General features: G+C 42.3%; 1 protein-coding gene across 4 annotated transcripts in view; it reads left to right on the top strand.

Annotated features, from left to right (window-relative positions):
- The first annotated feature begins 3,356 nt into the window (after positions 1-3,356).
- The window catches only part of CBLB (Cbl proto-oncogene B), a 137,081-nt gene continuing 126,042 nt past the window's right edge, over positions 3,357-14,395 (top strand). The window contains exons 1-3 of one of the 4 annotated variants that reach the window (XM_087757278.1): positions 3,357-3,515; positions 4,586-4,744; positions 13,837-14,087. In XM_087757278.1, coding sequence (XP_087613404.1) covers positions 3,357-3,515; positions 4,586-4,744; positions 13,837-14,087 — 569 coding nt within the window. Of the gene's footprint in view, positions 3,516-3,590; positions 4,068-4,323; positions 4,399-4,585; positions 4,745-13,836; positions 14,088-14,395 lie in introns of those variants that run through there. The other 3 variants (XM_087757282.1, XM_087757279.1, XM_087757280.1) reach the window with 3 other exon arrangements.

Below are 14,395 nucleotides of genomic sequence, written 5' to 3'. Positions count from 1 at the left end.
GAGTCACCAGCAAAGCAAAAAAACCCCCAACCAACCAAAAAAAAAAACCAAAACACAAACCACCCAACAAAACCAAAAGCAGTTAAGGATAGGAAAAAGTTAAGGATAGTTAAAGATAGGAAAATACTGCAATGGATAAATGATAAACTGTTAGTTTAATTTTAATTTGTTGTATCTCTGTTTTTTCCCTGTCTACCAAGCAGCTGGGCTTTTCAAGAAGTCATGATTTTGCCTTTCAGTAAAACACTTGGATCTGAAATCCTTACCTTACAAAGGGATTTAAGAGTTCAAAACAAGGCTTTTTTCACACTGTCTTGATTCCTTTATATCCTGACTCACAGCCACCTTCACTCCATCATTTTCATTACAGGATTTTACCAAATCCTTACAGCAGTCATCCAGACATCATTACATGACTGGGTAGTATCTTAACTAGGTTGAGGTTCAGTCTCACGTAATGTGGAATGCTCAAAATTTGTCACCTCAGATTTACCTCATTTCCATTCTGTAGTGTTTTCATACAGTGATTAAAACACTTCTAAGTAGCAGATCCAAACTGTCATGTTCTGTAGTATAATAACAAGTAAAATAAATATTTAGTCAGAGAGCTTATGAGTAAGAGAGATCTGTGGAGGCATTTTAATTGTAGGTACATAACTTGGGGGCCTTAATTAGATATCAAACTTACTTATGTACCTTCCATATAGCCCAAACAGAAAGATGCTCTTTCCCAAAGAGAATCAAGTATCTGACTTAGGCTTCTGCTTTGAATCACCCTGTGGTCTCTCAATGGAACTATATACATAGCAGACTAGCTTCTTAATTGAGGCTGTTAGAGAGCCTGAAGTTGGGCAGCGGGAATACCTTCTCACATGTCCCTCTGGATAGCTACATTAATATACTGCTGGCGGCCTGCATCAAAATATTCCAGGTGGCCAGTGCCTTCAGCCGCCACCCTTTCAAGGGCCTTTTCTCCTTATGCACCCCATAGATTCAGCGGGCAAGATATGTCCTTATGTTCTCCACTGCTACCAAGCACATGCCTCCAACTTCGAGCACCTGGCAGCTGTTTGCTCCTCCACTCTCAGCCTTACCTCTCAGCTGTCTTCTATCAAACAGTCCTTTCACTCTGCGTGCTTGAAACCACAAAAGCAACGCTCTGTCTTCTACTCCTTTCATAGCATAGCATGCAAAAGCTTGACCCATCTTTAACACCCCTGATACTGAAGCCATAGGTATCTCTTTCACCTGCTTCTCCCAGCTGGCTTGCTTCCAATATACGTTCATATGACCCTCTGAGGACTGTAATTCCCAGAATATCTGTACTTACAGCACAGGCAATGAAAAAAGGCTGTTTGAAAACCACTCACTTTCCCCACAGAGCTGGCTGTTCTCTTAATAACACAACACACATACACAGGGATGCAGGGAACAAAGCTGCTCGCTCCTCCTGGCTCTGCACTCAGATGAACTGCGAGACAACATGACTCAGCCCCAGACAGCTACCAAGTGCAACTCACAGATCATAGCTCTTGGCAGCGTGTCGAATATGAAGAGAATGACATAACAACAATGAAAACAAAACAATCAAGAAAAAGAACCAATGATTTAACAAGTTCAGAAAAAATGTCAGATCCTCTGCTTTATCCACAACCAAACAAGAGATAGCAAAAACGTGAGCAGTCACTACCAACCTAGTCTTATGCAAGCTGAGCTCTGAACAAAAAATGGATAGGGAGAGCTGCCAGAGAAGAGTTTTAAACCAACATTTAAAACAACACAGGGAAGGGAATAATTTACAGAGCTGACAGTGAAATGAGAAGCTTCCAACCCACTTAAGGCAAGTACCTGCCAATTCAAATTTTGAAGCTATAGAGGAACAATGACCTTTGAGGAAGACATTATTGATATGATTTTATTGTTGCACATGTGCCCAGACGAGTAACTTGACACATTTTAAATAAATGGGGAAATACCTGCACTAAAAATACCTATAAATGACAATATAAATAAAAGGGACACTGAAACACTCTACGACTTTTTCTACTGCTCTTCCTGACTCCTATTTTATTAAAAGCTAAAAATCAGAAAAACTAGGGAAAAAAAATCAAGAAAAAGGGCAAACCGTTTTTTAAAAATCTTTACAAAGGAAACTACTACAGAAAAAACACTTGCTGATATTCAGAAAACCGAAACTTAAAAACACTCCTCTAATAATATTGTCTTCAGAAAACAGCCTCAAAGCTTTTAAGTGTTGTGTTTTTGTTTCCTTGTACGATAATTAATTAGAAGATTAATACTTGCAAAGCATAATTACTCCCTGGAACATCTTCAAAAGACTCTGAAGTCAACTGTCTGGTACCCTATGCAGGTAAGCCTCACTCCTTCCTTTCCAGCATTCGCAGGTAATGTACAAATTTGAGAGGAAAACTTGCCCTAAAATAGAAGCGTAACACACTAATCATTTGGGTTTTATTTACCATATCCCCAGGGAAAGTGCTCGTATTAAAACAAGCATACATAAAGGGGCATTTTTAACTAGGAAGTGTTCACGTATTCCCTCACGGCTTCTCAGAGCGAGCCCCACAGCCCTCACACCTCCACGCAGCTCTCCAGCCCATTTCCAAGATGGGAAACCTCAGCACTTGCTTTAACAACAAACCTCCCTCCCTCTCAAAAAAACAAGAAAAAAAAACAGAGACACAGAAGAAGTTCCTCTTCTTTGTAGCCACGAAAAAACCCCAAACAACAAACTCTCAAAAGCGCGAAGGGGAAGTGCAAAGGCAGAACACTGAAAAAGGCAGCAATAACGACTATGCACTTTTAAGGCACATCAAGTGCTCCAGCAGGCAGGGGCACCACAACTTCACCAGCGCAGGGAGGGAGGGAGGGAGGGACACGCTGCGGCAGCCCCTGGCCGTGTCTGTAGCCAGGGACAACCTCGGGCTCGCCTGGAAGCCGGGGCCCGCCCAGCGCCCCTCACGCCCCCAAGAGACCTCAAGCGGCCCCCTCAGCCCCGAACTGGGCGGGCAACCGTGACGAGGCGGGACCGGAAGCTCCGCCCCCTCCCTCCGAGCTTCACCACTGGTCCGTTCTCCCATCACTCTCAAGCCCGGCCAGCCCCCTCCTTCCCGCCCCCTCCCCACCTCCCAAGCCCTCTCCCGGCCGCCACCCCGCCCCGTTCCCAGCTCCACGCTCGCTTGCTGGCGGCCACGTCAATCAAACACGGTTTCCTCTTCTGATTGGCTGTTCCGAGACGGTGGCTCCCGCCTGCGAGAAGGGGGCTCGGTTCCCCGGCGTTGCCGCCCGCCCTCCCGCCGCGCATGCGCGGGGCCGAGTGTTGTCCTGGGGCGGGCATGTTCCGAGGAGAGGAGCGGCCGCCAGAGCGCCGCGGGGAGGGGGCGGGAGCGGCAGCCGGAGCGGGGCCGCCGCCGCTCGGGAGCCAGCCTCACTTTCTAGGAGTGAGGGGAGACCACAGCCTGCCGGGGGCTGCCAGCGGTGCCACACACGGACCTGTGCGTGTGTCTCTAGCTCTCTCTTGCATGTGTCTGTAGGGCTCGCGCTCTCTCTCTCTCTCCACACACGCGCGCACATACCCACCCACCCACCGGGCGGGCCGGGCTGCGCTGCGGGCAGGGCGATGCGGGCGGCGGGGCAGTAGCTCCCCGTGCTGCCCTGCGGGGCAGCGGCCGCCCGCCACCACCACCAGCAGCAGGAGCAGCAGGAGCAGCAGCGCCACAGGGCAGAGTCCTGCGGGGCGGCCGGCGTGTGCGCGGAGCCGGCGTGGCGGTCGCCAACGGCCGCCCCGGGCGCGGCGGCCGGGACGGGGCGCGGGATGCGCTCCGCCTGCCTCCCGGGGCAGTGAAGCCCCGCCGCCGCCGGAGGGAGGAGAGCCTGGTCCGACGAGACGCTTCGCCTGCGCTCCGCTCCGCCGCCGCCCCGGGCTGAGGAGGGGGGAAGCGGCCGCCGCGGGGGGCTGAGGAGGGTGCCCCCCCCCGCCCCGCCCGTTCCTGGCTTTTCTCGGCGGCTCCTCTCGCTCCTGGCACGAAGCCGCGCGGTGCCGGTCTGTACGTATGCCTGCGCCGGGAGCGAGGTCCCTGCCCGCCCGCCCGCCCCCGCTGCCTGGGCGCAGGATTTCTGCCTGCCCGCTGCCCTTCTTCTGCTCCCCCCTTCTTCTCCTTCTCCTCCTCCTTCTCCTTCCCCTTCCCCGCCGCTGCCGGGCGTCTTCCGCTTTTGTTGTGTGGTGAGGGGCATGTGCCCGCCGCTGCCCCGGGGTCCCGGGCCGAGGGCCGGCGGGGGCAGGGGCGCGGGGGGGGCCGGGCCCCGGGGCAGCGGCGGGCGGGTTCCCCCCTCCCGCCTCTCGGTGTTGACAGTAAATCCGGGATCGCTTCTGCCAGGGTAAGCTCGGGCCAGGTGGGTTTACGCTGTTTGTCGTGAAAAGTTAAACTTGTTCCTAAACATGCCCTGGTCTTGCCCTTTCCTGCCTGTGAAGAAGGAAGTGTTACCTCACTGGCTGCGGCGAGTTTTATGACAAGATGTTCTCGGAGCACCTTGTGAGTCTGTGTTTCTCTGTCGTTGCGGCCAGCTTGGCTCCCAGATGGCCAATTCCCTCAACGGCCGGAACCCGCGCAAGGGACGGATCCTGGGCTTCATTGATGCCATCCAGGATGCTGTGGGCCCCCCCAAGCAGGCAGCTGCCGACCGGAGGACGGTGGAGAAGACCTGGAAGCTTATGGACAAAGTGGTGAGTGTCTGTGTGCGTTCCTGTATGCGCGCAGTGAAGAATGGGGCTATTTAAATAGGTACACATGGGGTAACGGCGTCTTCCTGCAGCTCTAGCTGCTATGCAGCCTGTGCCTCGGGAAGTAAGGGGGCTTATGTTTTAGGTTATTTAAGCACCATTTGTCTTTTTTTTTTTTTTTTTCCTATGGCCTCTGGCTATGTTTTTTTTTAATCTTGGTTTGTGGAGGGAAAACAAATGTTTGTGTTTGCCTTAGGCTACTGTTTTTTTCAGATCCTTTAAAATGACTCAAACTTGAAGAGCTGTCCTAAGGAAAAGCTGCTTAACTTAGACTTGTAATCACATATTCTGTGTGCTTGGTGTTGGATCACATTGTTAGTCTGCAAACAAGACCTCTCTGAAGTATGAAACTTCAGTTAAGCTAACTGTCCTGTGAGACATGCTCATGATGGCAACATAGATACTTTTGTGCTTTTAGGAATGTGCGTGGGGACGGGGGGATGTCACTCTTGTCAGTTTAGTAAACAGATTAGTATGGCACGCCTAACTTTTGAGTGTGTGTTCTGCATTTTAATGATTTTTAAGTGCTTCTGCTCTTCATTTTGAAACTAGAAATACACTGTACTGAAACTCGTGTTTCAGGAAGTGGGAGGATAGACCATAGCTTTTTAGATGGTGTAGTTCTCTGCACCAGCCTGATACATTTTGTCTAGTGTTATACAAAAGGACAGCTTGTATGATGATAGATTAGCTAGGAGAGTTCCTTACCAATGGCAGGAACAGTTCGATTATAACATGGATAACTGTTCAGGAGATGCAGGTGCTCTGTTTTGCATATGAGGGGACGCTTCAGAGTTTCCTCTTGAAACTGCTGGGGAGTGAGGATTACTACCTGTTAGCCTTGGGTCTGTATGGCAAGAGTTACGAGTTTTCAACTCAGTGATTCTTCATAAATTACTGTAACTGTTTGCTTTCCCTGTGGCTCTAGTAAAATGCAGATGTTGAGCATTTGTTAAAGTTCATAAGCAGTTATACTGACATGGTGGAGATCATTTCATGTTATATGCCTTGACAAGTGGTAATTTCGAAGTATTTGATTGAGTCCTGGTATGCTCTCCTTTTTGATGCTCCAAGAATAGCATCTGTATTTCCACCACAATTTCTGATGATGATGATAATCTTAAAAACCAGCCTTGATAGAAATGATTATTATCACAAAGACTTTGTTGACATTTCCCTGTTAACGATCAGGATGCTGTAAACAGCAAGTATCTTGTAATAAGAACTGCAAGTATAAATACTTAGAAGCAGGCACTCTTCTTCAGTAGAAGGAAGTTTTTGGCTTGGAAACCAGAAATCTGGTTCGTTGTTGTTGAAACCACGTGAGGAATGTACGGCTTAATTTCCCTCTGTGACAGGCCATTTACAAATCTATATGGTAAGGTTGTTCCCTGATTGGTTTGTATATTCACAGTTACCAGAAAATCTTAACCCGCCCTGCTTGGACTTGTGGATTGCTTTTACTCAGCTAATATAGGATAACTGTATTTGTCACTATTGCAACAGAGCATCAGAACGGCCAGTAAGGCCTGTTCTGTAGAAGTCACTGGAAGGCTGGACGTTGTGCTGTGCTTTCTTTTTCATTTTACTGGATAAGTGTCCTCAATTTGGATCTTTAATGTATCCTCTTTAAGCTGCTCTCAGTTAATCAAATTTTATTTCCAAATTATATCAAAGTATACCAGACAGGATGATGTCATAGTGTGAGAATACTGTAGCTTGCTGCTTGAGTTTTTAGCCTTTGGTACTTATAGTGAAAGGATGTGTTTGAGCAAATTTAATATGTTGGCAAACAAATTTAAGTCTCTTAGCCTTATGTGGCAGTAGGCACAGGAAGGTCATTTTCTCTTCTGCCTAGATCAAAACCAAGGATTAAAATCAGAAATAGAAACCTACTTGATCGACTGTTGTTTCAAATCCCATTTCTGGAGTGTGTCCTACGACTGATTTCTGTGGTGGGTCATTGATCAAATTAATACCTAGTGAAGGCGGTAGGCTCTGCAAAGTCGGTGGGGTGCCACCCATAGTAAGATTGTGGCTTTGAGGCCTATTTTGCTTGTTGTAAAAACAGTCATTATCCTTGTTTATTCTTTAACTATAATAGCTGTGATAACCATCTTCTTGCTGCAATGAGGTAGCTAAAGTTTTCTCCCATTCTAAAGATGTTAGGGAAAGGGAGAATGGAAACAAAGCAAAGCTATTATCTTGACCAAAGGATAAAAAAAGAGCAGCCTTAAAAACTAGGGGCAGAGCTCAATAATTTCTGGTGTATGTTTTTTTCTTTTTTTTTAAATTGCCATTCTTTACCTTCCCTTCATTTTTTTCTGTAATTTCCTCCTTTGGCAGATGAGTTTTTCTGTGAATTGTTTTCAACAATAAGGGATTAATCAATACTGCAAATGTTGCTATTCTCTAAGAACTATACTATGAGAGTGGTTTTATGATATATATAAAAGTTTTGGCTACTCAGATACCATGCAAACTTCTCTGTGTAGAATTGGTTGTATGTCAAGCTTTAGAATTGTTCAGATTTCGTGGTAATGTTTGTTTTTCATGGGCTTCAGCTATTAGAATAGGCAGAAGGTTGCAGTTCTGCTTAAGTGTTTTCTCTTTAAACTTCTGTTACCAGTTTGAAACAATCAAGGGTTTTGAAAGAGTTTTTTAGCAGGACAGAACGTTGGGATGGTGCTCTTGGTTAGAGCCCTGTTTGTAAAAGTTACTGTAAGCAACATATTTGCAGGGAATAAAAAAAAAATCTTGTTGTAAATAATCAGTGAATGTGAATTGTTACCGGTTTGTGTATCTTACATCTGCATCTTCCTTTTTATACTTCATCCACTGGGATCTGAACTTTTTGAGGTTTACTGGTATGTCTTTTTTTATATGAATTTACAATACTAACTGCATTATTAAAGGGGCATCAACTGTTAGCATCAATGTCCAGTTTCCCTCCTGCTTTTCTCATGGGTAAGCAGTAGCTTTACCATTAGGAGCCAAAAATATTTTGTTTAATTCCTTTGCAATGCAAAGGATAATATTCCTTTTATGGTTTGGAAAGCTAGCCCTGCTTTTCAGTGCTAGCATTGTATAAGCAAGTTGACCATGTATCTCTGAACTTCTAGCAAGCAAATTACTGTTTTAAAACATGATGTTTGTTTTAGACAGTTCATATCCTGTAAATTAATAAAAAAAAATTTTTAACAAATAAGTCTGTCTTCCTTTAAACCACACATAAATTACATGTTTTTTTTTTTTTTTTTCTGAGATTCTAAACCTAATGATTTTAAAACCTAGAAACTAGCTGTGCATTATTATTAGAGGATAATGGTTATCTTGACTTTGGGAGAGAATGCATAGTATGTAAACATGGGAGTAGTTAAGTTAATTTACTGCTCAGGCTATTTAGAGTTGGCAGTACTATTGTGCACACTTTACTATTGTGGGTTTCAAGCTGATAAAATTGTGACGCATTCTGAACAGGATTTTTTAAAACAGGAATATTTCAGCACCTTTCAATTACTTTTCAGTATTCTTATGCATTGGGCCTGAAAGTAATTCTATTTTGTGCTGTGGGGATTAACAATATTGTCTAAACTGTTTGGGCGTTCTGTCATGGCCCACCCAGTTGTTTGACTCTGACTATAGAAATGGGGATGGCAATTTGATTTGCTATTTAATAATTACCTAAGAGCAAATTAGAGTGCGTCTCCAAAGCTCATACTTAGTGAGTAAAAGCTGTATTACCTCTCGAACTTAGTAATGTGGTTTTCTTTAAATGAACATTTGTCAGCATCCAAGTTTTCAGCAGCATCTAAGTGAGTATACAGAGCACAGTAGTCGAAACTATGTGTGCATCGGTTATTCCTTGCAGCATTTTATGTAATTGTTACATTAATGTGCAACCTTCCAAGTCAATTAAAGGTCATTGTTCCACAAAGGATCTAGAAAAGACAATCATCAATCATAACCGTGGTATTCTTCAGTGTATTACCTGGTCAAAGGTGACGGGAAGTTTTATGTCCCGCATACACTGTTGGGGGGGGGGGGGGAAGATTAAACAGAGAAATGGAAGCTTCTCATTTTCTAATCAGAAGAAAGTATGAATGACCCTCCACAGCCAGCTGTCCTTGTGAATATGTAGCATCAGCATTGTTATTGCTTATTCCTCCAGTATGGAGACATATGGCACAATTGCAGTGTGGTAGCTGGTGAACAATCACTTACTGTATTCTCAGCTGAAAAGATCAGTGATCGATCACCTCTACTTATATTTTGACGAAAAGGCTTCTTTCAGAAAGAAAACCCATCTTTCCATCCTTCTGTGGAAAACAAAATGCATTGCATTTAATGTAATTTCTGGCAGGGGCCTGTATGATGGAGGAGCATAATGTTCAGATGTCATCCATTTCCTGATTAGCCCCTCCCTCATTAAGTTCTTCAGAATTCATTGTTGGTAGCATTTTGTGTTGTGGTTTTCTGGAGAATTGTTTCAGTATCTTACTGCAGAGCTGCGTGTACGCTGTCTGTGTTGTGTCAAAGTGATGGGCTTTTTTTGTACTGCATGGTGGAAGATACTAGGTTAGTAGTCGGTTTGGAAGTGTGACTTTGGAAGTGTGTGGGCACTGGTGCTCTGATTGTTCTAGTCCATTCACTGCAGCTTAAAACAATGTTTAGCGGATGTCCTACTCATTAGATACTTACTCTGTTTTAAGCTGTGTTACTTTCCTTGTATTGTCTTTGACTAGCATTAGGTGTTTAAACAGATTGTGTTAGGGCTGCTGTACTTTGCTTGAACAAAAGTTCTGTCAAACGAGTCCGGGGCTTTCAACTTTATTGTTTGCTTTAAAAAGTGACTAGAAGATACAGTTTTCCTTAAGAAATTCATTGTCTAAATACAATAGGCATCCATTACTCTCATCTCTGAAGATGCTACGAAATAATGCCTTACAATTTATGTCAAATATTTTCAAAAATGTTATGAGTAGTGGTATTTATTTTGGTTGGCGGGGGCGGGGGGGAGGAGGAGGAGGAGAGGCAGGAAGAGGGGGTTGGTTTTTTTTTTTCTCCATAGGCACTAGGGTAAGCTTGTCTGGAAGTTCCCGAGTTAACCGTTTCAAAATCTCTTTCTGGTAGATTAGGGTAATGCCTTAGTTCTTTGCACTAAGAATTACACTCTATTGTTTCTGTGATTCTGGAGTAAATACTTGGATTTACCCTCAGCGAGGTAGTGAAAGGAACTCAGCTTTGTTTCAGTTTATCTCAATGAGAGAGACATTTCTTACTAACTTGCTGACTGACTACTTTTCATTTTTTAGACTGAATGCTTGCTAAATATATACATGCTTACTTCCAGTCATAACAATACACAAATCACACAGTGATATGATTCATGTCCGCTCCTAAAGTGTTGGTGAGGGTTGCTTTGTAAAGCGCAATATGGAGGTCTTTATTTTTGGTTGTTTTGTTTTGGGTTCTGTTTTCTTTTGAAGAAAGGTATGTGTGCCACTTCTGGTGCATTGGTAAATCTTTTGCGTCAGCAGATGTCATTTCTTATTGCTTACTTTTAATTGTGAACTGCTGTGGTATGTGTCAGGACATCCTGACTCTGGAAACCATATGGTTTACCAACCATCTCTGTGCAAACTTACTTCCTTTGGACTGAAACCTTGTGTACTCTATAAAGTGAAGAAAGCCTTGTACTGCTTCACTGGATCACTGACTTGAACTAAATGTTAGCATTTTTTCAGTGAGAATGAGTAAGACTGAGTTATACTGTAGAAGCATTTTTGTATGACTTAAAGGTTTGTTCTGGAGTTGAAGGTTCTAGTACTATGTGCTGTATTTGCCTCTATAAAGTCAGCAGAATGTGAAGCCTTGTAAACCATGATGACCACAGGATCCTGTTTTGATGTGTGTATGACTGTGCGTAATGATACTGGACTGAAGAAGACTTTCTGGAACATCTGAAAGAGAAACTAATTCTTCCTTATAACTGTTCTTTTTGTATAGTTGAATGACCAACTGTTGGCAATACACCAACCAGCATAAGCAATTTGCTTTTTCCTGTTGTTTTTAATGGTATTTCTGATATGTATGAAATCACTTACATTGTGTTTGTTGGCACATCTGATTGAAAAGATAGGCTTCAGAAAGAGAACTAATTCTTTGATCATGGGATTTAAGTTAGGAGAAATAGGCAATTCAAAATGATTTCAGCCTTCTCTGCTTGTGGTCTCTCATTGCTCACTTTTTCCCCTAAATAAATATTTTCCTCTTTTCAGCTGTTTTTTTTCCTTTGTGCTTTTTGCTCCAGAAAGTTGTAACACCTAATCAGTGATACTGATTTGTGTTGTCTATAGTTGGCTTTGGGAGAATGTCAATCTTGTTTCAAGTTTTCATTAAATCAGAAATCACAGAGAACAAAAGTTCAGATGAAAAAGGTCTACGTTTTTCATAAAGATTTTCACTTCTGTCTTTGGGATTCCAGTTCTTCTAACTATTATACAAAAGGAAATTCACGTATGTCTCGGCATGGATGATCTTCAGATCTGTCTACACATGTAAAAGTCTTTGCTCATGTTTCTGAAATCTCCTTAAAGAATTCTACCTGTCAGCTTAACTTCAGTGTAACTAGAAGAAAATGTTTAATCTCCTTCATAAGTTTCTCTTGTTAGTTCCTTTCTTGATCTTCTGGTGTGATACCATCATCCTGCCTTCACTCAGGCAACTCCTTTACTTGAACTGCTCTTTTAAAAGTTGGGTCTGAATATTTCAGATTGAGATGTGATTCACAGACAAATATAACCTTCTGCATCAATCCATTCACCTAAAACTCTCATCCAGTTGCTATTTTGTATATCAGTAAGTTCAGCTTTGCTTTTCTGACCTTGAAATAATGCCATCATATCCGACGTTTATTCTTTGAGATTGCGGCTGCAGGCATCTCCTAACCCATGACTTGGACCGTGTTCTTCTTTTCTTTATCCTGATCAGCTTCTCTTTATCACATGAAATATAAACAAGCTATTTTCAGTTACAAAGTCTCTTGCGACTGCAGTTCCAGACTTCATCACCTGATAAAGAGATGACCAAGCATTTTTATGCTTTACTTCTTTTTTTTTTTTTTTTTTTCCTTCCAGCTTCTTCCTCAACTTAAGAGGAATTCCTTTGCTGTTTATATCTAGAAATACTTAACTGCTAGTGCCCTGAACCACTCTTTAGTATGTTGAACAGTATTGTGTTCATGTACTCGTATTTGCCTGCATCCATCTGCTGTCTTTTTGTTTCCTACTGGGATGGGCAGTTTCTCTGTGGGAAGGACTCTCTGTTCTACAACACATCAGAAGGGCTCCTGATCCATTACTTGGTCTAATAGGTGAAAGAATAATAGCAATTACCAAAGTAACAGTGGATCAGTGAAATGAGGGCAGCTATTGCAAATGTCATGTTTTAAATACTGTTTCTGAATGGTGCTAACATTTCCATAGTAGCTATGAGTTTGCACTGTTCTAATAGAATAGACTTCTTTTTTAAACCTTGTTAGGGCTTGACTTGTCCACTCTTCTATCTCCACTATGACCCCAGTTACCTAAATCTAATTGCCTGGTGTGTTTTTGTGTTTACGTTTCGAATGAAAACAATTATGTGTTTGCTGTGCTCTCTGTGGTGCATGAAGGTCTGTTAGTGGCAACAGTCTGAAGGCAGTGAATTTCTTAATGGTGTAGATCTAGAAATCGAAGGAGAGGTCAGCAATAGCAATATAGCTTTGAGTTTAGAGAGGTGAATGTTATAGGATACAAGTTTGTTTCCCCTCCAGAAACGCTCAAGATGGCATTTTTTTTGAGGTTGATACATTAGTAAGAATAGGAGTCTGCTTTCAGCAGTATTAAGATGTTTTTACAGCCTCGTTAGTTACCTCAAAAGAATGTCAAAGTCACTAATATATAATGTGGCGATCTCCAAATGATGCCTATAAAACTTCTATACCACATGGACTTAATTTTTTCATAAGTATTTGCATATGTACAGCTGCACACACACGCCTAGAACGTGTCCCTCTGCAGTGTTTTGGCTGAGCGTGGATAGCTCAATGCAATAGCACTCAAAAACTACCCATTAGTTTCGATCCCTTTCACTCTCTAGTACAGAACATTACAGAACAAACTACCAGAGAATTTAGGTAGCCAGGAGATAATTACGCCAACCTTGTATATGTTCAGGAAACAAAACCAGTACCACCTTCTTCCAGAAACATTTCCACTGGAGACTAGGTTCAAATAAAGGTGTTCAATTCATCTGAAGCTTATTCTTTTAAGTAATATATATTATTCTATTAATTTTTGTGCCATTTAGGAACATGATGATTCCAAGTCCATTAAGATGTTATCTTTTATTACAACCATGAACTGGAAAACATTGAGTTTATAATGTTTTGTTTCCTGGTTTATGATATCTGTTTGTGAGTGACTTAATTTCTGTCTGTCGTAGCTAATAGCTTTTGAACCACTGGCAACGTTCAGACCATTTTCATATGTGTAGACCTCTCAAACTTTAAATTCCTATAGGTTCTAAGAGGTTATATTGTTGGATAGAGAAAAGAGAGAGCCAGCAGATAACAAGATAATTTATAGGGTCAGGTCTTAGTAGATGTTTGAACATCCATAAGGAAGTTCACCTGCAGCAAACAGATCCGTATGAAACTACTGCTCTTGGTATTAGTTGCGTGCTGTGTTTTGATAATATACTCCTTAGCATAGAGTAGGCAGGCAAAGACATTCTTACTTTAAAAGCAAAACCCCAAACCATGTAAGTAAGCTTGTTTGCTTTTCATAGATGTGACAGGATTAAGTTAAATTTTACATCTTTTGACATTAGAGACTATGTTGGGATTTCATGGAATATAAATGAAGTAGGATTTAATTCTTTGTGCCTGGAGGTTAGAGAAGTATGCTTACACCTATTAGTTTTAAGATGTCAGATCAGTTTTTGCTCCAACATATTTCTTGTCTTTTACATTCTCTTGTTTTTGCTTATAGGTAAGATTGTGCCAAAACCCAAAGCTTCAACTCAAAAACAGCCCACCTTACATACTTGACATTTTACCTGACACTTATCAACATTTGCGACTTATACTGAGCAAATATGATGACAACCAGAAACTTGCACAACTCAGCGAGAATGAATATTTTAAAATCTACATTGACAGTCTCATGAAAAAATCAAAACGGGCTATAAGACTCTTCAAAGAAGGAAAGGAAAGAATGTATGAGGAGCAGTCACAGGACAGGTAAGTGAAATATTTAAATATGAAGTAGATTGTCTGGCCTGTCTGCATTCTTAACACTGTTTGTCTGCAGCCATTGTGTTTGACATTTTTAATTATTTAAAGAGCAGAAATATTTATTGTTTGGATTCATTGACCCTGCAGGTCAATCAGTAATTTGCTGGATTTGTTCCACTCTGTACTCTTATCTGTCACTTTGTGACCTTTAAAACCAAGTGCATTTCCTTCATAAAACATTCATTTCATTGTAATTACTTGTTCACAGGACCTTACAATATGTAGTTTTTCCTCTGGCAGAGAGAGAGCGATTG

Source organism: Nipponia nippon, unplaced genomic scaffold (genome assembly GCF_047370975.1).
Source record: "Nipponia nippon isolate SJK-2023a ecotype South Korea unplaced genomic scaffold, ASM4737097v1 scaffold_2, whole genome shotgun sequence".
Lineage (NCBI taxonomy): Eukaryota > Metazoa > Chordata > Aves > Pelecaniformes > Threskiornithidae > Nipponia > Nipponia nippon.
Note: the sequence above shows the minus strand (reverse complement) of the source record. Positions and strands in the feature narration are given on the sequence as shown.